Source organism: Myxocyprinus asiaticus, chromosome 39 (genome assembly GCF_019703515.2).
Source record: "Myxocyprinus asiaticus isolate MX2 ecotype Aquarium Trade chromosome 39, UBuf_Myxa_2, whole genome shotgun sequence".
NCBI lineage: Eukaryota > Metazoa > Chordata > Actinopteri > Cypriniformes > Catostomidae > Myxocyprinus > Myxocyprinus asiaticus.
Window position 1 is genome coordinate 33,954,459 of NC_059382.1, and position 26,308 is coordinate 33,980,766.

The 26,308-nt window shown below is 41.0% G+C and overlaps 1 protein-coding gene across 6 annotated transcripts in view; it reads left to right on the forward strand.

The window, feature by feature from the left end:
- LOC127430127 (teneurin-4-like) overlaps positions 1-26,308 on the forward strand; it is a 443,558-nt gene that overhangs the window by 373,422 nt on the left and 43,828 nt on the right. For 4 of the 6 annotated variants that reach the window (XM_051679634.1, XM_051679635.1, XM_051679637.1 and 1 more), the window contains 3 exons: positions 1,424-1,444; positions 12,645-12,877; positions 15,034-15,188. In XM_051679634.1, the coding sequence (XP_051535594.1) occupies positions 1,424-1,444; positions 12,645-12,877; positions 15,034-15,188 (409 nt within the window). The remainder of the gene's footprint in view (positions 1-1,423; positions 1,445-12,644; positions 12,878-15,033; positions 15,189-26,308) is intronic. The other 2 variants (XM_051679636.1, XM_051679638.1) reach the window with 1 other exon arrangement.

The window sequence follows — 26,308 nt, forward strand, 5'->3', positions numbered from 1 at the left end:
TCAACATGAACTATTTACTTTCTTCCCTAAAAGCAAAGTGTGTTTCCTTCTTTTCAACCTTAAAGAGTGATTGCTCCTCTTCAGTATGTCTATAAAACATCCCCTGTCAGATGTTAGAAAGACCTTCAGCAGATGTCTTTGAGATGTTTATGAATTATAATGTTTATCTGTACTTTCTAAGATGTTTTTCATATGTTTGTACACAATAATTATTTTCCAAAAACCAAACCGCCTGACTCCATTTGGGTACATAGCAGCCACTTTTCATGGTCCACTTAATTCCAAATGGTTAAGCCCTGTCCAACCTTTTTTTTTCTTTTCTTTTTTTTTTTTTCTTGTTAAATATACTGTTTCACTTAGTAATCAGTTAGTTGGGTAAGTTACACAGAAAATGAATATACTACAAATTACTAATTACTGATCTAAATCTGTAATCAGATTCCTTCACTGATTACTCCATGAAAAGTAAGTTCATTACTAATGACTAATTACTGTTACTTTCTAAAACACTTTTCACAGAAACATTTCTGCACTAACAGTTGTAAATAATGTCTATTTTTTGTTTCAGCTGTCATAGATGCTACAACAGACATACATATGAATATAACTAAATGTATTCCATATTAATAATATTTTATCAGAAATATGTGTAATCCAAGTAATACGTATACTTAAAAGAAATTAACTTAAGTCAGTAACTGCAGGGCTGTTTCTGAGCAGCTCTTTGAGCATGTGGGTGCCTGTCACATCTAGATACAACTCTCCCCTTGCAGTTACATTCTCCCTTCCCTCTCGGGCCACAAGGGGGGCCCCTATAACTATCTAATTGAGCCATAACAGCTTCCTGAGTCTTTCTTACAGCTTTTAGTATATTTAAAAATTAAATATTAAAAAAATCTATAAAAAAACAACATGCTTTGCAGGGCCCCCCGGTAGCTCAGTGGCCCTAAGAAGCTGCTTATACTGCTTATATCTAGAAATGGCCCTGAGTAACTGTAATCTGATTATAAGAATTTAAAATGTCATGTGTACACTACTTTTAGACTTAGAAGTAATTAGATTACATTAATTAATTACTTGGTAATTAAATAACACCAAACCCTGTCAGTTATCCTTAAGATATTGGAAGAACAGTTGGTTGCGAATGCAGTTTCATGTTGGCTTTAAATGAATTTGCCATTGCGGTATGGAATCTGAACATTGCCTTGGCTGAAAATCTCACCCATCTTCCCTTCTAAAATTCTCTGTGTTACGAATAGAGTAGATAAACTTGAGAACTCTCTGTGGTAGTGTACATTTTAATTTACTGTACCACTCTGCAACCTATTTCTTTGGTTTCTTTACATTAATGCATGAATTAAATACTCACGCTAACCCTCTTTTTTCCCACTTCTTCTCTTCATGCTGCTCTCACTAAATACAGAAATAAAGATTTCAGGCATAGGTAAGAGCTTTTCTAACGAATCGCATGTTTTTTGTACAGCTATAAGATGAATGCATATCAACAGAGCACTCTGTTCCTTGGAGAAGTCTTTGTATGGCTTTACTTGTTGTTTAGATCAGTGTTACTATCAGAAATAATTGATAATTATTTCTTTAGTTATTAATTAATATTTAAATTAATTAATTGAATCTAACTCATTAAAACCTCATATGGGGCTCCAGTAAATGTAGTGTGCTACATTTAGGAGCAAATTTGGTTATTAGCAATAATTAATAATTATCAAAGATAATTATTAATTATTAAAATCAATAGAACATTGATGAGAATCAATGTTAGCTTTTCTAATCCTTTAAATCAACAATTATCAAAGATAATCGTTAATTGTTAACATCGATGAAACATTAATTAAAATTAACACTAGCTTATTGATCATTCAAATTCAACAATCATCAGAGATAATTATCAATTATCAAAAATCAGTAGAATATTAATAAGGATTAACATTGACAGGGCACCACCCTGGAATCAGGGACTAATAACCAGATAGTATAACAGTCTCAATATTAGATTGTTTTCTTAGGAAAATCGACATCCGAAGAATATCGATTTTCGGGAAAAAACAATGAATGAAGGCTTGAATCCAAGCACTGACATCCCATCAGCATGACACAGGTGTATGCAAAACAAACCAAAACACTTCTCTTTGTAATATAACAAAGTTTATTTATGCAGTAATATCAATTAATAATTAATACAATGCAGTCAATAAACTTCCGACTTACAACTACAAACTAGACAGTGATAAGATTAGATATGGAAATCAAAATAATCCTATAACACATGAGGGTGTGTGAGAGTGAGTGTGTGCGTGTGTGTGTGTAAGGAGGGACGCGCACAAAATGCCAGATGTGACTCTCGTGGAGAGTATGTCACGCGAGACTTCCGGCCAGAGAATATGGCCGCGAATGTGGGTGGAGAGAAACCAGTCAATGGCGTCTACCAGTTACCACGTGTATCCGATTGTACGATAGCTTAGGGACAAAGCTGAGCTTTATCACGAAGCTATCTACTAGCCAAAAATGTGTCCGAGAAAGTTTGTGAGGGATCGCGCACACGCGCGTGTGTGTGTGTGGTTAGTACGAGAGAGAGAGAGAGAATAAAGTGACAGCCCCAAAGCCCGGTTTCGTGATCGTGGGAGAGGAAGCAGCTGTTAGTTTATCACTCAGAGACGCGGTGGACGGCTCGTAAACTGCCCCGGTCTTTGATTCTTTAATGGATAAACTCAGTTTGCCGGTCTCACCCGCAATGGCAGAAATGCACAACAGTCCAATGTGGTTGGACCACAATACAGCAAATCAAATTCGTGATAATTAATACCCTGAGTATTAATAATGAGCAGACATGGCGGTCCGTAAACTGTACAAGCAATAACCTTGGTACACAAGAATAACACACTATAATATTCTATCTCTGCCCAGACGTAAACCTCTTACTTGAATCGCATGAGGATGCAGAATGTGTGTTCATCCGTCCTTTAACTCAGACTCGGTTCCTCGAGGCTTGGGTGATGACGGGAGGCCGTTTCCTCGCTCTGTCGGCCGGCGGTACGGCTGCTGATTCTCGGTGGGCTGGCGGAGAAATCAGCGATGTTGACTTGATTGAAGAGGGAAGAGAAATCTTTTCTCTTCACTTCTGCTGGCAAACGGATGAAGATGCGGATTGCTCGGCGGTTTCTTTCGGATCCGTTAGAGTGTTCGGTGGAACACAAAGTAATCTCAACTCGTCCAGCAAGATGGAGATTGTATGGCCACAGTTTCAAGTCGGACGTTACTTCCTTGTGCCACGAGGCTGCACCTGAGAGCAGCGATGAGCTGCGTCTACACACGGCGAGCAAAGTTGCTGGAAGCAAATCCCGGAAGCATTTCAGAGGTATTTCTACTCCTGAAGATGTCATGGTTGAGATCCGTTCTGTCGTGTGCCTCATCCAATAGGAGTTGAGAGTTCGATCCTTTAGTGAGCAAGGCTTTATGGGATTTGTAGTCTGTTTTGGACTCCCTTTGTTTGATTTTGGCGTGATTTTTATCAGTAAAATTTATGACTTGGTATGTGGGGGGCTGAGTTAGGTTTTACAACTGTGTTAGGCCTGCCTTTGTCTTCTATCTGAATACATGAGGCCCAACATTTTTTTATGTAAACTTGCTTTTGTTGTGGGTGTGTTTATCATGAAGAACCCGTACTAAGTGGATAAAAACACATGCTCTCCAGATAGCAATAAAAATGGGCATTGCTGTGACTGGGCTTTGATATAGTGCTTTAGATACATGGAGACTGATTTGATGCATGTGTAACCTCTCAAAGTGGGCTACCACGAAAGAAAAAACACTTAAAGTATTATAATAAAGAAGAATTATGTATACCTGAGAGAGAAGTTGGGGCACATAATTTGAAATGTCAGGTAGGAAGATGGAAAAGCAGTTACGAGCTTAGCATAAGCCTGGTTTCTGCGTTTTAAATATTCTTCACCCTCGGGGGACACAGCTTCCTTAAAGAATATAATTACTCGCTCCTCCCCATCGCAAATACCCATGCTGCATTACCCTCAATCCAGTGTGATATTTCACCCGATGACAAATTACACATTCAAAGCGCTGTCAGATCTAAACACACAGTTCGTTAACATGTTTGCTTTGACAAATGGCAGCATGATTTCTATAAAAAAAGAGCACCAGTCATCAAACATCAATCTAAGCATTCAAATACAACACACATCCTCCCTGTGGTGCCCTGAACATTTAATATGGGATGTGTGGCTCAGCCAGCTGTGGGTTTTGACAGGCATCAGTGTGACAGCTAACAGTATGATGCCCAGGTATGACTGACGGGTTGTGAGTGAGTTCTTGGAGAGAGGTTTGGTAAACCCAGGACACCTGCAGACTTTGAAAATGCCCTATCATTTATGATGAGCTCTCAGCTGATCCCAGCTTCCTCAGGTCACAACTCAACTGCAAATGATTCCGTCAGGAAACTGAGTGGTGTGACATGAACACGTACACCATTAGATATGGTCATAAGTGCAGTGCTGCAATAAATGGCTTAATACTGTTGTGCAATGGCAGCTAAGGGCTTTTACATCCTAGACTGTACTAGACTGGTTTCCAAACTGGGGCGTGCAAGAATATAATTGTAATGGCGGAAGTTTATCTCATTATAAATTACTAGATGACATTATGTCAGTGATTTTATTGTACTGTATATGCTGTACTCTAAAATATTTAAATGGCTATAGATATTATAGGAATTGTCCCTTTGTTAAGTAAAGGGGTTCATTAATGACTTACAATTTATTAACAAATGCATTATAAATCATTGGTATCCGGTTATGACAACATGCATAAAAAAGGGTGACTTTCATGCAATACATGACAAATAGTGAGCCATTTTATCTCACATAAAAAAAAAAAAAAAAAAAAACTTAATTACACTAATTTAACATTAGGAACCTATGTGCATAAAGTTCTGTATGGTTTAATAGTCATCCAGCTTCATTATACGATATATGCTGTGAATTAGCATGAAGACCTCAAAAGGACACCACTCAGAGTAGCACTGTTCTTTTGACATCAATGCGACAAGGAAATTGACAGCACAAGTGAGTCAAGACAAACATAATAAAGTAATAAAAAAGTGGACAGTGGACAGAAAATGACAATCCCTTCTTGCTGCATTGTGACATGAATCAATCATAATTCATTATTTTTTGGTTTTGATTTATGTAAGTATATATAAGTGTATTTATTAAGCATGTATAACATGTTCGTTAAAATGCATACTATTTGGCAAGTATTGCATGAGTCACCTTTTCATCTATATTGTTATAACTACATATGAATGATTTATAATGCATTTGTAAATGACTTATTAGTCATTAATTAACACCTACATAAGCCCTTAATAAAGCGAAAAAGTAGTACCAATATTGTTCTTGGGTAGAGTTTGTGTAAAGTAAAATTTGTTGGCAAGCAATGTCTGATTTTTGAGAAATATTTTTTGAGTCATTTTTTTCAGTGAATCAGTAAAACCTGTTAACAGATCATTTTGAATGAATAATTAATGGTTAATTGTTGGTCTGAATCATAATGATTTTTAAATGCTTAACCAGTAATCACAGATGATTACAAAGGTCATGGAAAATTCATGAAAGTTTACTGGTCAAAAGTGTGTGAATCTTGTTTATAGACAAATGCAGTTTCTAATCACAAGCTGTACTGATATCAGCCGTCCGGACACAAAATTTCAGCTCCTCTCATGTTGCTGTTGCAAACACTTCTGTCGTCAAACAGTTGTGTCTGTTTTCATAATTGCCATGAACTGACAGTTTTTTGACTACAATAGAGTACATACTTAGCTTCTCACAAAAATTTACAATTTAATGAGAACAATTTTACAGCAGAAGAACTGTTGTCCATTACTCACAATTTTTATGAACTTGGACAAGCTTAGCAGGGCCTGTCCATCTCTCTAAAATATTTTTTATTTATAATTAACATACCAGTACGTTCTGATATACAAACAGAAAATTTTTATCCACAAGTTTCATTTGGTTATATTTAGTAATGAAAGTATGCCTTTGGATATTCCAATGTTTAGGTGAGATAAGTTGGCAAGGTTCTTGAAATGTGCAATAGATAAGAAGTTGCAGTCTGAAAAGTTTGTTAACTACCACTAGAGTTTATGCTACATCAAAGAACACTGCTAATCTATTGATTACAATAGTTATGGAAGAGTTTACGAAAATGATGCTCTGTCATGAAAGTTGAGCAAACTTTCACTGCAATGCAACCTGACTTAGACATATGTTTACCAATGAGAATTTTAGACATGCAAGTCCAATTTTTCTGTCAGAAGTGCATTTTGCCGTATTCTCACATGATTGTAAAGCTGAAGTATGTAACTTTTTCAGTGTTAAAATACTTCCTTCTATCACAACTATAAGTACAGTAAGTCATTCAGAGGTTCATTTTCTCGAAAACTGCAAATGCTTTGTCTTTGTGGCACTGTAAAATTCCTGTGTATTTAGAGCGACCCGCTTAGACCCCAACAACGTTAATCAACCAATGGCGTGAGTTGGGGGCAGGACTATCTGACGGTTCAAACAACAGCAGACCAGGGGCATATTCAGAAACTGTTTTAAAATATTTTAGTTGAAAACCACTGCTCTAAGGGCCTGGTTTTTGCAGAGTTTTGTAGAAGCTGCTTATTTGTCCTGAACCAGGTTTGTGTTGGTCTTTTGATTGTAAAAGTTCAGCTTTGGGGTATACAAGCCTGATCACTTAACTGGAGCATGTTCCAATAATTCATGTTAGAAGGAGAAGTTTGTTAAAAAGGACTGTGTGAAAGCCCCAAGTCATATTTGCAACCAGAAAAGAACAGTCATTACTTTTTGTTTGAAAACAAATAAATGTTTTGAAGGTGTTTGTTTGTGTGTGTGCTCAGAAGAGAGAATAAGACCATGATCTCTCTGCCATACCTACAGACACCCTATCCACGAGAGTCGCTACCCTCTGCTGTTACCGAAACATGCTGAAAAATCTAATTATCTTCCCCAAGTCAACTGTAGTCAGTGAATATAGATGAGTCTATAAAGAGCAGGGTGTTTTCCTCAGCAAAAAAAATGTGTACCTCCAATAACACATTGTGCCATAACACCAAGATCGCTAGGATTGAAAACATCCGGCCGGAGCATTAGACTCCCCCATGGAATCTTGTAAATTGGGATTTAGATGTTTCTTGACAAAGCTGTTTTACCTTCTTTCCAAACTGAGGTCATCAGTCAACACAGTCAGCAGCCACACAGTGATGGGCTTGCTCCAGGTCAACTAGAGAAGCCTGTTTTCAGCAATCTTCTAGAAGGTCACTTGTCGGTCTGAATAATAGATCGAAGTTGACAGTGCTGTAGATCTGGCGCTATTCCTTTCCACACGCTCATGTCAGGGCACTGGGATTTGGCACTAACAGTGCCCAGAGTTTCAGGGGAAAATGCTTAGGGTTTGTTTAATCAGTTTTGAATGCTGAGCCAAAGACAGTTGGGTGTTAATAATGATGGTATTTGGCAGAAGTGTGTCATAGCATTTGCTGTGGCTACGCATCTTTAGAGTAGTGTACAGTAGGTGTAATACTTTTTGAAGTATATTTATTGTTATTTGTTCTCTTACCATAACCTTTCTCACTATGTTAGGCTATGAAAGCTGATCTTAGGACAAGTTGGGTTTTAGCAATAATGCTTTTTGGCAGAAATTTGTCAAAGCATTTGCTGTGGCCCTGCAAGTGGAGTGGCACTTTTTATTACAAACGTTTTTAACAGTTTTCCCTTGCTGTGACCTTCATGACTTAGTTTGATTTCGAATGCGGATTTCAAATGCGGATCTTATGCAAATGCGGGGGCAGTGGTGGCTCAGCAGTTAAGGCTCTGGGTTACTGATCAGAAGATTGGGGGTTCAAGCCCCAGCACTGCCAAGATGCCACTGTTGGGCCCTTGAGCAAGGCCCTTGACCCTATCTGCTCCAGGGGCACCGTATCATGGCTGACCCTGCACTCTGACCCCAGCTTAGCTGGGATATGTGAAAAAAAAAAAAGAATTTCACTGTATATGTGCAAATGTATAATGTGTGATAAATAAATAAAATTATAATTATAAATTATAATTATTATTATAGGATATCAGTGATCTCAGTATGTTTTTTTTTCTTCATTAAATTCATTTTACCCCTGTAGAAATTAATAGTTTACATTTAGTCATTTAGCAGCCACTTTTATCCAAAGCGACTTATAAATGAGGAACATAACAAGCAATTTGTCATGCAATTGTCAACAGTATCTGCAGTATTGCACTGCCATAGACATCAGACATAGAGGAGTGAATCGAAGTAAGAGGGTGCTGTTCCATTGGCTGTCCTGTACGCCAGAGTTAAAGTCATTAATTTTATGCAGGCAGCTACTGGCAGCCAGTGGAATGAAATCAAGAGTGGGGTGACATGAGCCATCTTTGGTTTATTGAAGACCAAATGCGCTGCAGCATTCTAGACATTCTGCATTGACTTAATCGTGCTATCTAGCAGACCAGCCAACAGGGCATTATAGTAGTCCAGTCTTGAAATAACCAGAGCTTGGATCAGGAGCTGTCTGATTTTCCTGATGTGGTAAAGCACACAGGGTTGTTGTTGAGACGTTGGCAGTGTAGGTGATGTTCCTTCATCCATGCCGAGATCTCCGAGAGGCAGGCAGGGATACGAGCTGAGACGGTGGGGTTGTCAAGCTGGAATGACAGGTAGAGCTGCGTATCTTCTGTTTAGCAGTGGTAGGGGAAGAAAGGTGCCTTAATAATAGGTCCGAATGATGTAGTGTAGATCGAGAAGAGAGGGGTCCAAGCACTGATACCTGAGGAACATTAGTGGTCAGATGGTGTGACTTGGACACCTCTCCTCTCCAAGTGACTTTGAAGGATCTGACTGTGAGGTGTGATTCAAACCATCCAAGCGCAGTTATTTTAAAATTATTTTATGTGTAAAATTATGACCACCCAGATTAGATGAAGCCTCCAGTCATAACAGTAACCTTTAAAAACCTTTAAAAGTTGGGGCTGCTATGTTAGGATCATGTAACTAGCTGAATACTATTTGCTTTATCTCAGTAACTACCCTGTTATTGCTCACTTTCACTCATGGATTAAATTAATCATAACTTACTTTGAATAGTTAATTTCTACAATGGCACTGGTTAGTGAGAACTGTTGCATCTAAATTATGCTCTATCCACACCCCTAGATGTCAGTGTGAGTCCAAAACAACATAAATAAAAAAATTCTGAGTGCACCTTTAAGTTGGGCATTAATAATTATGGTATTTAGTCAGGGTGTAAGGTTCTTGGTAAAAAAAAAAAAAAACTGTACGGTTCACTAACCATGGTTCTGTAAGCATTTGCTCCGCGGTTCATCTCTAGTTTAATGACGGATCTGGATCATACAGTTTGGTGAATAAAACAAAGAGCCAAATAGATATGCGCAGTTGTAACCTCCGCTAATGCACCTGTATGGCTCTGTAGATGGACACGCTCTGCCTGTGTTTCACGTGGGTCATCTTTCTACAGAGAAGCTGTCCTCTTAACTGCAGATGATGACATCACAGTTCTGCATGCATTAGTTGAAAATAGCAAGCGGAGAAAACAAGCCACAAGAGAGAAGCCCTTGCTTCATTCAAGTCTCCTGTCTGGGAACTTTTCTGTGTAGTTAGTTACAGCAGCGATGATCAAAAAAACGTTTACAAAACAGACACTGTTTGCAGACATTGCTCGATGCGTGTGCCGTATACTGATAATACATCGATATTTGATTAGCTATTTACGCCGACATCACCTGAGGATAGATAGTGTGCGGCGCGCACAGAGCCACAGGTTAGCCTGAAACTGCACACAGACAGACTCCCTTCCAGCTTTAAACAGGCACTCGGCGCTAGTTCGGACAGACATGAAACAAGAACTAAAGCGCTTGGTGTGTTCATAGCCAAAGTCATGTTGCCCTTACTCCGCTGATGAAGATGTGGGATTTCCGCATATGATTAAAATACTGTACTCGAGTCGTGTTACGATGTCCATTCTCGTATTCATTTTAATAGCAAATTTATTTCTTCTATGGTGATGTACAGATTCTGAATGTTGAATATACATTTAGTTGAATTTGAAATGCACTTTATGTTGATGCAAGTAGCGTAATAATGCAGGTATTAATTTAAAATGTTGAGTTAGTAATTAGAGAAAAGAAAAATAGTTAAGGACCCTAATGAAAATTAACCATGGTTTTACTATAGTAATATTGTAGTAACCATGACTGTAATAATGACTGCTGTAACCATGGATTTCAACAATGACAGTAACCATGTTAATTTTGTGGTTACTATGATTTTACTACAAATACCATGGTAAAACTATGGTTACTGTAGTAAAAACATGGTGATTTGTAGTGAGGGCAAATCTCTTGAAGTGTCTGGTACTAAATAGATTTTTTTTTACTTTTGATTTGGTAGTATTTTTTTCCCCCCCTGAACATAACAAATACCGAACCGTACCGAAACCGTGACCCTAAAACTGTGATACAAACCGAATCGTGAGAAATTTGAACCGTTACACCCCTAATATTTAGCAGAACTGTTAAAGCATTTTCTGTCGCTAGTCACCTTTAGCATACTAGCATAGGCCTGCCAGTGGAGTAGCACATTTTTAAGAATACTTTTTGTACTTAATATTTTTGTTCTCTTACTTGGACCTTTCTCACTTTTTTAGGCTGTGAATGCTGATCCTAGGACAAGTCAGTGTTAGCAATGATAGTTTTTGGTAGAAGTTTGTCATAGCATTGGCTGTGGTTAGTCATCACTACATTACTAGCATAGCCCTACCAGTGAGTGGACTGGCACTTTTTATTTATTGTTCTTAACATTTTTGTTCTCTTATAGTGACCTTTCTCAACTTTTTTAGGTTTTTGGCAGAAATATGTGAAAGCATTTGCTGTGTTTAGTAATTTTTAGAGGAGGCTACTAACATAGCCCCATCAGTAGCGTTACACTTTTTACAAATAATGTTTTTTACTTAACGTGTTTGTTCTCTTGCTGTTTCCTTTCTAAATTTATTAGGCTATGAATGCTGATCTAAAACATGTTGACTTGTTATTTTGGTAGAAGTTTCATGGCATTTCATGTGGCTAGTCTTCTTAGTAGCCCTATCAGTAGAGTAGCACTTTTTACGACAATTTATTTTTCAGTTAACGTTTTTGTGGTCTTGCTGTGACATTTAAGACTTTGTTGGATTTTGGATGCTGATCATCAGTTGGGGATAAATGATGATGGTATTTGGCAGAAGTGTCATAGCATTTGCTCCTGCTAGTCATCTTTAAAGTACTGACATATCCCTGCTAGTGGAGTGGCCTTTTTTACAACAAATGTTTTTCACTTAACTTTTTTGTTCTCTTGCTGTGACCTTTCTCAATTTGTTTAGAAAAGGCTAAATTCTCCCAGAAAGGCACCATTTCAATAGGCAAGAGCATTTTAAACCTTCCCTCTCCTTTTTCAAAAAACTGCTGAATGGTCACATTCTTTTACTGGTGGAGCAGACATATATTTAACGTGGACTTTAGATTGTAATTTCTACCAATGCATTTTTCATCCATAATAACCAAATCATCCAGTACAGTAATTTTGTGTTTTTCTGCTGAACTTTTTCTGTAGTGATTCTCTCAGACGAACAAACACGAACCTTTGCTATTGGTCCAAATCAGCCAAATTTCGCCACGGGTGTTCTTTGACCACACATGTAGCCAACAGCACAGCTACAATTAGAGCATATTTGCGAATCAACTTGAAAATTTGAAAGTTAAAATTGCAGTCCAGGTGCCTAGCCTTTTATTTCTCATTCTCGGAATCTGATTAGCGTATAGAGAGGGAACTCAGTTCACTGCCTCCAGATTGGAGGTTTTTTCTTCCCCACACTAGAGAGACTCTCTCCAGCCTGATTGGAGCTATTTTATCAGGCTTTCATGTTCTGCAGCCCCCCGTGTCGTTGTGAGGGATGATTTTGACTGTCCAGCTTTGCTGTGTAATGGACTTTTTTATTTTTTTTATTATTATTATTTTTATTTTTTGGCCTGTGGGCCATTTTTGCTTCAGGAATACATAATGTGTTTAGATAACAGCTCTGGACCACATGCATCTCTACAAGAAAGTTTCCCTGCAGGGGTTTGGTAGCACACCTATTTAAATGCACACTGGCAGCACATTAGACACTGGGCAGACTGCACTAACTGCATGCTTTACACACACAACAAGTGTTTCTATATTTAAGCTGAGAGTAGATGCAGATGAATAACCATTAATGTGGTGAAGACATGGCAAAGACATCTCAAGCCACGACAGTGGAACTGTCAACTGTTGATTCTGATTTGTAATGCACATAATCAATACATAATACATTACATGCTGTATAATGTGCATTCCAATTTCTGAACTTGTTGTTTATGCACTGATTCCTGTATAAACATGACATGTGAAGCTACAAATTATACAAGCACACACAAAGAATTACTTTACACTGACCTGTTTAATGTATAATGCAATCGTCGATGCCACAATAGATTTTTTGCTTTTCTGCTTCTTTTTTTTAGCAATAGTCCTGCACACAAATATTACCTGGCTACCAGTCCTGTTTCAGGAGCACTGTACCTCTCGGACACCGGCAGCAGGAAGGTGTTTAAGGTGAAGTCTCTGAACACAGTGAAGGATGTGACAAAGAACCTGGAGCTGGTGGCGGGCACAGGCGATCAATGTTTGCCCTATGATGAGACACGCTGCGGGGACGGAGGAAAATCTGTGGAGGCCACACTTACGAACCCTAGAGGTAAGCCTAAAAATATGTACAAGTTATCTGAAGTATTTATTTAAAATGTCATATTGCTTATAATGACAACAACAACAACAACAACAACAACAACAACAATAACAATAATAATAAAATGTGGTGTGCGATATGGTTTTAATACACTTGTCAGTTCTGTAGACTGTAATAAACCAGTCCAGCATATCGTCGCTGTCTGATGAAAAGCATGTATCTCCAAAAAATAATAAAAATTTTTCTCATAAACAATCTTACAAAATGAATCGAAAATAACATAATTTGTCACCTTTAGCACCATAAATAGAATTCTATCATTACAAATCTTTTAGTGAACCATTTGATATTTTAATTGGATTTTTGTTAGCGAATGTGGACATACAAGTTTTTTTTTTATCATGGGCTCCAATGGCGCATGTTCAGGTACAGACTCAAGTCTAATTGTTCGTGTTCCCAGAACTCAGTTGGTAGTTATCAATTGCTAGAGATTTTATTTATTTTTTGATATAATCTGAGCTTTTACTTACATTTTGTTCGAAATCAGAAATGACTAGGGAGCAGGGGCCTGGGTAGCTCAGCGAGTAAAGATGCTGACTACCACCCCTGGAGTCGCAAGTTTGAATGCCAGGGTGTGCTGAGTGACTCCAGCCAGGTCTCCTAAGCAACCAAATTGGCCCGGTTGCTAGGGAGGGTAGAGTCACATGGGGTAACCTCCTCGTGGTCACTATAATGTGGTTCTCGCTCTCGGTGGGGCACATGGTGAGTTGTGCGTGGATGCCGCGGAGAATAGCGTGAAGCCTCCACACGTGCTATGTCTCTGCGGTAACACTTTCAACAAGACACGTGATAAGATGTGCGGATTGACAGTCTCAGACGTGGAGGCAACTGAGATTCGTCCTCCGCCACCTGGATTGAGGCGAGTCAGTATGCCACCACAAGGACTTAGAGCGCATTGCGAATTGGGCATTCCAAATTGGGGAGAAAAGGGGAGAAATTAAAAAAAAATAAAGAAAAAAAAAGAAATGACTAAGGTTTCTAATCCAGTTGTTGAGTGGACAGGTCGGTTTCCAGACGCGTTTTCCAGGTCCAAAGCATGAATTGCTTGTCTGAATTAGCTTTCACTCTCGTTTTCGTGAAGTTGGAAATCTGGCAACCTTAAATGGCTGAAATAGTCTACTTTTTAAAGCCACCTGACATTGTGTGTGCATGAGTGGCTTTGGTTGTCCAGAGCCAGTGTGATGTCGGCAGTCTCTTCTCTACACTTCAGGCGGACAGCTGAGGTAAATTAGTTGACGCTCTTCAAAACATAAGGGCAGGACATACACAGTTTTGATGGACACTTCTCAAGGCCAGTGGAGATACTTGTTAAACAGATAGCCTGATTAAATATCTTTTCATTGGTCATTTCGATGCACAATTCAAACAGTAGGAAGAGGTAATTAGCCGTATTCTGTCAATGGTAAAAAGTCAAAATTGCCAAAAGTGGAGATACGTGTTTTTCATCGGACAGCGATGATATTTAGTGCTTTGAGCTTCATTGAGGGGAGAGGAACTATAAGGGGCTGCACTTAATGCTTCCCTCCATTTTTACCATCACAAAAGACTATAATTGACTTTTCACATCCTACTCTTTCAAGGCTTTAAAGGTTGATATGTCATTTGAAAGTAAATAAGCATTTGTGACAGATGCTCATGATTACCAATGCAATGTAAAATGCAATGAAAGGTGACACCCAGAGTCACGTTTCGCCTTGTCATCCGCAGTGGTGTCAAAATGATTCACATTCTCTTAAATAGCTTGTAAACAGTGCCACATGTATATCTCTCTCTATCCCTTTCTCTCTCTCTCTCTCTCTCTCTCTCTCTCTCTCTGTTCTGGTTGCTCCATGCCTGATTGTTGTTACTTTGACATAAATAATAAATGTATCACATGGATATTTTATTAGTCTTCTGGCTTCTTATTGAGCATGTTGATGCTGGGAGATATCGATATCATTTTGACACTACCACAGTCACCATATCCTTCCAGTTTCATTTATGAAATGAACATATCTCTATCATATACTATGTGACCTCAAAGTCACACTCATCATCAATTCACTCATCAAATTCAATCCTTATAAGATGAAGACTCGTTCCCTTCCCCTGTCTGTCTTCTACAGGTATTATTGTGGACAAGTATGGCATTATCTTCTTTGTAGACGGCACCATGATCCGTCGTATTGATCAAAACGGGATCATATCCACCCTGCTGGGCTTCAACGACTTGACCTCGGCACGGCCACTGAGTTGTGACTCAGTGATGGACATCTCCCAGGTGGGTAACCATGTTATGTTCCATCTTTGGCTTTTTCACCCATCAGCCTGTTTGTGAAACCATACTTCAGGCAGGGTTTGTGAAAGGCCAGTGCAGCCATGCCGTCCCCCTACTGCGTTTGTCGTAATTTTCATGTCCAGCCTTAGGCTGGGTCGCAGCTGTAAGCTCTTTGGTGCTTGTTGGAGAGGGCAGGTCAGGGGGTGTCGGTTGCAGTGGGTCCCACTAACCCAGATGTTGCCTACAGCTGCAGGCCTGTGGCAACCTGATCTAAGCTGACCTACAACCTGACTGACAGATCAGCCTTCTACCTCCAATAGACATGCTGTGGTCACCCTGGTCTCACTAACCATTGAAATGTTAACAGTCACCCAAGGCAAGGACACTGCATTGAATATGATCTCAAAAGCTTCAGTTAGGGATGTGATACAGCCCTTGAGGTCCAGACCTGGAATTTTTTAGGTGGCACTTGATTTTCCATGACTTTATTCTGCTTGCAACATTATCACAGTTTCAAGACAATTCCTGCAGTTGCAATGTCAAATAAAATTGTTATTTGTTGACTAAAAAGCCCAGCTGTCGATATTTAGTTTAGAAGTATTTCCCTTGATGCTGAAGCATCATCCATTTCTTTGCTGAATTCCACATTTTGCCTGCAGCCTTCCATGGTGTATTGGACACCTTTTTGGTGAGTAGCTGTAGCCGGGATTTTTTATTTTTTTTTCCTATTTTTACACAGTGTAGCTTATTCAGTAAATCATGGATAAACCATTCCAAATCATTTAAACTGTTTTCTGTAAAAAACAAATACTACATTACAGTTGTAGTATAGTACAGTAAGGATTTACAAAGGTAAGCTTTTCTGATGACCCAGAATTTTTAAAGATTACAGCTATGTCAGTTGAGTAACATATTCAAAGTTATAGTGTGAATATATAACCTAATATTTCTAAATAGCAGGATTTAAAAAAAAAAATACAGCCATGCCATAATTATTCAACCCCTATTGCATGTAGCTGTTTCTTCGCAAGTAATTGTTTTAAAACTAAATTAAGCCATCACTCTACAATGGCACGTATTTAAGTTTTTTAATTTAAGTTTAGTGTCGTAAGCAAAAATGTATTTCTATGCAAAAAATGCTATTAAATATAAGCTGTCACAAAAGCTAATAGAGATTATTTCATTACACAAGAAAAGACCATTGCTAAAAGTAAATTTCCAATGCACTTCAATTTCCAATAGACAAAGTTGGCAGCACCATTCATAAATTATTTTTTTTTTGGGCCAATTGAACTCTTTGTTCTCAAAATCACTCTAGTGTGTATTAAAAACTTACTTTGACTGTTTGCTGAGGTTTTAGTTGATGTGTTTTAATTCACATCACCAGAATGTATTGCTAGTCAGGGGGTTTGAATTATTTTGATTCCAGCGGTATGTATATTGATTATACATACAGTATTTTATATTGAATATACCAGCAAATATATCATTAATATCAATAGTCATCATTAGTTTTAAATAGTAAAATGTATTTGCTGTTCTTAAGTTTACCCTTACTGCTTGTAATACATTACTTCTCATATTGTGTGTTGTAAATACAAAACTTTAATTTGCTGTGTAAAACGTAAAAAAATAAATAAATAAAATAAATACAAAAATTGTAATTGCAGCCCTTAATGTCCAGCATTGCAGTTTTGCAATCTATTTTTTTCTCTCCAAAATATACACCAAAACAAAATGTGCATATAAATCCTCATACCTAGTGGCTTACTAAAAACAGTTTCAAGAAGAAGAAAAAAAGGTGCATGTTATGAATATCAATGCTTGGGTCTCTGAGGGATGAACACTAAGAATCACTTATTCATTATATCATTAATATAATTCCTGAGATTTATTCAGACATAGTCAGTTCACTTTTCTTTTTTTTTTCTTTTCTTTTTTCTCAATGTTTGATGACAAGAGAACAAGTAGGATGGCTTGACCGACCTGGCAACACTAACTGTGGGGGCAGGGTTTAATAAATGGTCAATTATCCTTAAATCAACATGTATGCAATACATTCAGCCTTTATCAACAGTAATCCAGTAATCCATTCAACATTCATATATTGGAATTTGTGCAACAGAACATGACTTCCAACTTGAAAACTTAGGCAGAACTTTTTAAACCTTATCATGAAAATTGTCTGCAATGAGACATTATTTTCATGAAAATCTGACACATTTCCCCTAAATTTACATTACTATAATATGAAAAAAATGTAGTTAAATTATCATTACCATGATGAGAAGAAATTAAACTGAATTAAATTCACTGCAATAAATAGTACCATTACATATGCAAATACATTTTATTTATTTATTTGAAAGTATTTTACTTTATTTTATTGTATTACATTTTTTGCATTACAGCAATGAGAAGGAATTTGGGTGGAAAAGATGCTTAATCATCATGAAAATAATGTCACAATTCCAAACATATTAGCCCTAAAAAATAAGAAAATGAAAAATGGATGGGTTTCATCTATGATGAGTCTTCAAATTCACAGTATAAAGAGCATAAATTGCTTCAGGTGTATCCAACACCAACTTTAATTTCATTCGTCCTTCTTCCTTCTGAGTTTGCTTTACATGTATCTGTCCAACTTACAGTTTGCTCAATAATGCCTCTGCTGTCTCACAGAAAGAGGGTTTATTTTGCTGAGAGGATGCAGAGCACTGGGGAGATGACCTCTAGAAGCCTATCACACTACCACAGAGAAAACCTCTCTCCCCAGGCAGACACACACATGCTGCAGTCCCCAGCCTCAATGATGACAAATCACTCCAGCTTCTGCCAAAGACATTCAGACAGTAAAAAGCATCCATTAAAAATGCATGGGCAGCACACGTTCACTGCATCAACTACTGCATTGCATTACTTAAGCCTGCTGCTGCCGCATTTTTGAAGGCTCATCTGAAGCCCATTTTCTCTCATTCACAGACACCTCTCTCACCTAGATTCACACTTAAAAATATCACTTTTTTGGTACTTTTTGGTGTGAGGGGAATTTATTTACATACAGTACTCTTTATACTGCTGCTCTTAATAGAGCACGACTGTAACCGCCCAATTTTTCAGCCACATTGCTGGACATTTTTTTTTTCCATTCATTTAAAAACTAATTCTTCACAAAAGAAAAAAGCCTTTCTTGTGGTAGGTTTCTCTTGAAAAGTTTATGCTTTATTATTAAAAATGAATTTATCTATGTAGAAAATGTCCTGGTTACTTGCGTACAAGAACGAGACGTTGTGTCGATGTAGTGACACTACGGGTCACCCTTGGGAGCCCAAAACACCTCTGGTCTTTGATAAAAGGCCAATGAAAATTGGTGAGTGGTATTTGCATACAAATCCCCTGGAGACAAGTTCCCGGCCGTTTCAGCGGGTAGTTCAGCGTTGTGGCAGGAGGGACAAAACGTCTTGTTCCCTCCATCAAGGAACGGAGGTTACACAAGTAACCAGGACGTTCCCTATCTGTCACTCACTCGACGTTGTGTTGATGTAGTGACACTACGGGGTCCCTGTGTTACGTGAACTGGCGGTGTGTGATGGGCAGACCACAGTGTGCCTCGTAGCCAGTGTGCCAGGCTGACATGTAACCTACCCCAACGCTGTTATGAGTGTCAAATGGCCCTTTGGGGACAAGTCGACTGCCCAAAAGATAGAGACAGGCTAGCCCAGTCATGGCCTCTTATCCTCTTTTTTTTTCCCTCTCCCCGCAAAAAAAATGAATTAACCAACTGGGGCCACCAGGTCTATGTCGGGGGGTGTCCCTCCCAAGGGGAAGACACCGCGGAGACCACACCCCGCCCGGGGGGGGTATTTTGAGTGGAAATACATCACATGGTCTTGCCGAGCTTTGTCGGAAGTATGTCATGTGGAGAAGTCCCATGGTAGGTCCTACCCTACGGGGTAGGAGTTTCTACAAGCATGGTAACTGGGGCAGAGGGGCCACTGCCCAAGGAAGACGCAGTTTACCAACAGGGAAACGAATTAGCGGAAGATATACATCGCATGGTGTTACCTATGGGGAACCAACACATGCGGAGCACCTACCCCGGTACAGGGCTTAGTTAGCACATGCACTGAGCCAGCAGCGAGTTTCTCTGCAAACTCGTCTGCCACAGGGCTCGGAGGAAATCATCCAAATAACACAATTTGTGAACACTACTGGGAGTCAACAGAGCATGTCTTCAGCTCAGAGGAGGTGAAAGGCGCTATGCGCAAGCGATACACCTAGCCAGCTGTCCTGGACTTACCTGCTTGTGCCTGCCACTACACGGGACGAAACTGGCTCCACCCAGAGATTGTAGAACGTCGCAAAGGTGTTGGGTGTTGCCCAGCCCACTGCTCTGCAAATGTCTGTTAGAGAGGTGCCACTGGTCAAGGCCCAGGAGGCCGCTACACTCCTGGTAGAATGGGCTCGTAGCCCTGCCGGGGGTGGCATGTCCTGGGTGTGATATGCCATTGTTATGGCATCAATGAGCTCTGCTAGAAGACAGCGCTTCCTTTCCACTGTCCACCAAAGCAGACAAAGAGCTGCTCAGAGACTCTAAAGCTCTGCGTGCGATCCAAATAGATGCGTAAAGCGTGCACCGGACACAGCAATGTCAGGGCTGGGTCTGCCTCCTCCTGGGGCAGCGCTTGCAGGTTCACCACCTGGTCCCTAAAAGGGGTCGTGGGAACCTTGAACACATAGCCCGGTCGGGGTCTCAGGATCACGTGAGAGTAGCCCGGACGAACTTCAGGCACGTTTCGCTGACAGAGAACGCTTGCAGGTCTCCTACCCTCTTGATGGAAGTGAGCGCAGTCAGGAGGGCAGTCTTCAAAGAGAGTGCCTTAAGCTCAGCTGACTGCAGGGGCTCAAAGGGGGCTCTCCGTAGACCCTGAAGAACTACAGAGAGGTCCCATGAGGGAACGAGGCGCGGTCAGAAGGGATTCAACCTCCTGGCGCCTCTCAGGAACCTGATGATCAGGTCGTGCTTCCCTAAGGACTTACCGTCCACTGTGTCGTGGTGTGCCGCTATAGTGGCTACATACACCTTCAAGGTGGAGGGGGACAGCCGCCCTTCCAACCTCTCCTGCAGGAAGGAAAGCACCGATCCGACTGCGCATCTCTGGGGGTCTTCTCGTCGGGAAGAACACCACTTAGCGAACAGACGCCACTTCAAGGCATACAGGCGCTTCATAGAGGGGGCCCTAGACTGAGTGATCGTGTCTACCACCGCGGATGGTAGGCCGCTTAAGTCTTCCGCGTCCTGTCCAGGGGCCAAACAGGGAGATTCCAGAGGTCTGGTTTCGGGTGCCAGATGGTGCCCCGTCCCTGAGAAAGAAGGTCCTTCCTCAGGGGAATTCGCCGGGGGGTGGGGGCTGTCGCAAGGAGCGTGAGGTCCAAGAACCATGTCTGGGTGGGCCAGTAGGGTGCTACCAGGATGACCTGCTCCTCATCCTCCCTGACCTTGCACAGGGTCTGTGCAAGTAGGCTCACTGCAGGAAACGCATATTAGCGAAGTCCAGGGGGTCAGCTGTGTGCCAGCGTGTCTATACCGAGAGGTGCCTCGGTCAGGGCGTACCATAGTGGGCAGTGGGAGGATTCTTGGGAAGCGAACAGGTCTACCTGTGCCTGCCCGAATCGACTCCAAATCAGCTGGACCACCTTAGGGTGGAGGCTTCACTCTCCCCTGAGGGTAACCTGCAGTGACAGCACGTCCGCTGCAGTGTTGAGGTCGCCCGGGATGTGAGTGGCTTGCAGCGACTTGAGGTGCTGCTGACTCCAGAGGAGGAGCATACAGCGGGAGCATAGACTGCCTTGACGGTTGATATATGCTACCGATGCAGTGTTGTCTGTCCGAACTAACACTTGCTTGCCCTGGATCAACAGCCGAAACCTCCGCAGGGTGAGCAGAATTGCCTCGAGGCAGTTGATGTGCCAACATAGCCGTGGGCCTGTCCAGGAGCCGTTGCATACAGCGCCCCAGCCTGTTTTGGAGGCGTCTGTCGTAACCACGATGTGCCTAGAGACCTGCTCTAGGTGAACACCTGCCTGTAGAAATGTGAGGTCAGTCCAATGGCTGAAGAGGCGGTGACAGACCGGCGTGATGGCCACGCGATGTGTCCCGCGGTGCCATGCCCATCTCGGGACTCGAGTCTGGAGCCAGTGCTGAAGCGGTCTCATATGCATCAACCTGAGCGGCATGGCCACTGCTGAGGATGCCATATGCCCCAGGAGCCTCTGAAACAGTTTCATTGGAACCACTGTCTTCTGTCTGAATGCCTTCAAACAGGTCAGCACCGACTATGCACGCTCGTTTGTGAGGCGTGCCGTCAATGAGACTGAGTCCAACTCCAAGCCGAGAAAAGAGATGCTCTGAACCGGGAGGAGCTTGCTCTTTCCCCAGTTGACCCGAAGCCCTAGTCGGCTGAGGTGTGAGAGCACCAGGTCCCTGTGTGCACACAACACATCCCGAGAGTGAGCTAGGATTAGCCAATCGTCAAGATAGTTGAGGATGCGAATGCCCACTTCCCTTAATGGGGCAAGGGCTGCCTCTGCGACCTTTGTGAAGATGCGAGGGGACAAGGACAGGCCGAAAGGGAGGACCTTGTACTGATATGCCCGACCCTCGAATGCAAACCGCAGGAAGGGTCTGCGTCGAAGTAGAATCGAGACGAGGAAGTACACGTCCTTCAGGTCTACCACTGCGATCCAATCTTGATGCTGGACGCTTGCTAGAATGCATTTTTGTGTCAGCATCTTGAACGGGATTCTGTGTAAAGCCCGGTTCAGTACTCGCAGGTCCAAGATTGGCCGCAACCCACCGCCTTTCTTCGGTACAGTGAAGTAGGGGCTGTAAAACACCTTCTTCATCTCGGCCGGTGGGACAGGCTCTATCGCACCCTGCTGTAGGAGGGTAGCGATCTCCACGCGTAAGGTAGCGGCATTCTCGCCCTTCACCGAGGTGAATTGGACGCCTCTGAACCTGGGCGGACGCCTGGCGAACTGAATCGCGTAGCTGAGTTGGGCGGTCTGGACCAGCCATCGCGACAGGTTGGAAAGCGCAAGCCACATGTCCAAGCTCCAGGCGATGGGGACCAAGGGGACAATCTCGTCGGACGTACCGGCGGGTGGGGCCTCGCGGCGGGGCGGAGCCTGAGGTGCCAAACTGTGTCATGGCCATGCTGAGTTCAGGGACATTGAAGCACTTACCTGGCTCCTTGTGACCACCCCCGGAACAATCTGGGACGGGGGAGGAAGAGGTAACACAGCCACTTGGGCATGCGGCAAAATTAAATGCAAAGGTAACAAAAGATTCTCCTCCCGGCCCTCAACCGGGGGATGGAGTGGTCTGCTTACCAGCTCCAGAGCAGCGGGTTTCGTCGTCCCTGGGTCGCCCGTCTCAGGGGCACTTCGAAGCCTTTCGCGGGTTCTTGGCGGCCGGCATTGAGACGGGTGGTGTCTGCTTCCTGCGGTGGGCTCCACGCCAGGACCGGGCCGCAGGGGCGGGCTGCGGCGGAGCCGGTGCAGTCACCACAGGGGGACGTCCTTGGCGACGAGCAGACGGGGTGCGGGATCTTGAGCCACACCGGGGCAGGATGTGCCGGATATTCTCTGTCTGCTGCTTCACCGCCGAGAACTGCTGGGCAAAGTCCTCAACGGTGTCGCCGAACAGGCCAACCTGGGAAATGGGGGCGCCAAGGAACCGTGCCTTGTCGGCCTCTCCCATCTCGACCAGGTTGAGCCAAAGGTGGCGCTCCTGGACCACCAAGGTGGACATCCCCCGCCCGAGAGGCCGCGCCATGACCTTCGTCACCCGGAGAGCGAGGTCGTTCGCCAAGCACAGCTCCTGCATCAATCCCAGGGCAGAACTACCCTTGTGCGGTTCCTTTAGCACCTTGGCTTGGTGGACTTGCTGGAGAACCATTTTTGGGTGAAATATTCCTTTAAGTCTCACAAGCCTTAAGAATACATAGCATAGTAATTTCTCACTTCATTTTGAGTTTGAAATGACAAAGTTATGACTTCAACATCTTTTAATGTTATCTTAGTTTTATTTGATATTTTATTTTAGATATGTTTGCATTGCATGTATGTGTATGTGTTTACATTTACTAATGCTTTGGCAAAGTAAAGTTTCTTTTCGCCATCCCAATAAAGCTACTTGAATTTTGAATAAGACTAGAACTCTGAGCAATTTATCAGTGAGTGCAACTATTTCAAACTGAGAGCTTGAGTTTCAGACTAAGTTTGAGTCTTTTTAACAATCATTAAAAAGAACCAGCTCATAAAAATCCTTTATTGGTGAGTACATTGGTCATTCTGTATGTTTGTTGTTGCGTGCCAACAGTGAGGGCAATAGAAAGATAAAATATGTGTTGTATATTAATTGCCTTTAATTGCTTTTGTTTTGTTTCGCCGCACCCAGTCTTTCTCTCTCCTCACATTCAATTCAGACTGTTCGACCACTACTCAGCTAAAACATCATTTGTTTTATCATGGTACTGTAGATTCAGTAACGCAGCAGGAGACATTGAGTATTTTAGTACAATGTTCTGTCTGCATCAGTGGAAAAAAAAAAATGGAACAGATTCTTACTTCCCAACCCTTACAGCAATGTCTGGTTTGAAAGAGCATGCCTTAAAAGAAAGCAAGCAATTATTTTTCCTCTTATGATAGGAATAACATTGATAAGAAAAGTGGCTCTTTTGAAAAGGCTTTTTAAGATGCATGCTGGCTTACATGGACAAGGTCAAGCCTGCAAGTTCTCATTACATGTGCTTGAGCGTGTGGTGAAGGATTTAAAAGCAGCTGTTCTTTTCTTGGATTTATGAGGGTGTGAGAGATTTATTCTCCCTTTCTGTTAGTGTGTGAAAGTGTGAAGAGGAGATGGAGTGAAATAGAGCTGATACATCCTGTCAATCTCTCAAGCAGGTGTGAAATCCCACCCCCAACGCCACACACAAATACACAGGCGTTAAATATGCAGCACTGTTAAGAAGAGAATTTATTTAATATAAGGGAAAAATTAACCTGTTATCACACCTTCTAGCAATTCACAGAGATGTCTGTTCAATGAGTGTGATTTTATCTTGATTATATAGTTTTTAGAGCTCATTCCTTTGCTCATTCACTATGCTATGATGTTGCCATGTTCCTGCAAAAACGTTGGTCCTGGAAAGACATTCCTATCAACCAATCAGATTTTAGGGCTAGGTTTAGGACTGGGGTTGGAGCTTAAACAACTTTTTTATCAACCTTTAGTTTTCATCAAATTTTTTTAAGGTTAGTTAATGGTTTGGGTTACCAAACTTTTTTTCATCTGCGCCCCTATGATCTAATATTTACTTGAAGTACTTGAAGTACACAAGACGTACTGTAAACATTATAAGTGTTAACATGATTTTAGTGTGATAAAATTACATACTAACCTTATCTGTGTAAAGTTAGATCCTATATTACAATTTTGTTGTTATGACGATGTAACGCCCTATTAAAAACCTCTCTTTTCCTGGTAAGCGATTTTATCACTAAAATCATGTAGAACAGAGACATTATCACACAAATTATGTAGAACAGAGATTGTATCACTCTATAATAATGTTACCATAATGTTTATCGCTTGTGGCTATACTTTTGAAACAGTGCATATTACAATGTTTATGGACTGGCCCCATTTTACTTCCACTGCAAGTGCCTTACTGTAAACACCATTTTTTTTTTTTTTTTTTTTAATAAACAAGGGACAAGGCAAATTTATTTTAAATATTTATATTAGCTTAAAGGAATATTCCAGGTTCAGTACAAGTTAAGCTCAATCGATAGCATTTGTGGCATAATGTTGATAACCAGAAAAATTAATTTAGAATCGTCCCTCCTTTTCTTTGAAATAAGCAAAAATCACAGTTACAGTGAGGCACATACAATGGAAGTGAATGTGGCCAATTTTTGGAAGGTTTAAAGGCAGAAATGCGAAGCTAATACTGTTATAAAAGCACTTACATTTAATTCTTCTGTAACGTTGTTTAAATTGACATTTTTACATTCATTTTAATGTTTTAGGGTTTGTTGGCATTAGGGATGTGCTGAATGACTAATTTCACTTACCTTTAAATGGCAATTTTGAAGTCGAAAAAAATGTGTTTATGCCACCCATTTAAAATACTTAATCTATTCCAAATCTGAAGCTAAATTCCACTGAAAAGGGGCATACGACGTGCTCACCTTGCATTATGACCATTGTACATTAAATTTAGAACATAACAGCATTCACTGAATCAACGTTAGCGAATATTTAACAGGTATTTACTGAAAACAATTGAATGAATAGTGCAGGACCAATAGACCAATTCTAAACGGAATTCACCACGTAAAAGTTACTTAACATATTAAAACAGTCAGGACATTGTTGAAAATAATTAACAGGTAGACTAAGCCAAATCTACGAGAGAAAAATATATGCGCTGAAAAGTTGCGCGTATTTCACGACGTGCAGTCCTGCATTAGCCATTGATCTAATATGACAGCGTTCGGTGGAGAACGTTAACCAATAACAGTTACGATGTAAAAAAATAAAAAATTAAAAAAAGCCATAGGATTGAAATAACAGGCCTGTGATGTAGCCTACAATAAACCTAATGTATTCTAAACATGACATGCACACAGAATAAAAGATAGTTTAACCCGTTAAGCAGTCCGCACCTCGTTGAATATAAACTGTAATTTTACTTACTCACAAGCATAAATGTTTTGATGGGCAAAATTAAAACGTCGACATGGTCCGGTGAAAGGCGGGCCTTGACTCACCTGAGGCGGCTATCCTGCGCTTGAAAAAGCCTGCACAGCGGAAAAATAACATACAGGCATGCACAGATATAAAGACTCAAATGTGAAAACATCCATATGGACTTTCAAATGTTTGGAAATCCGATTCCTGCACCACCACCGAAGTGTTTTCATAAATACTTTACTGAGTTTGCTTGTCTAGCGAGAGGACATTTTCCTGCGCGCCGCGAGTGAGAGAGGGAAGAAGCACGCGCAGCCTGAGGTGAAATAAAACTTTGTATCTGCTCCAGATATCCTCTAAAATA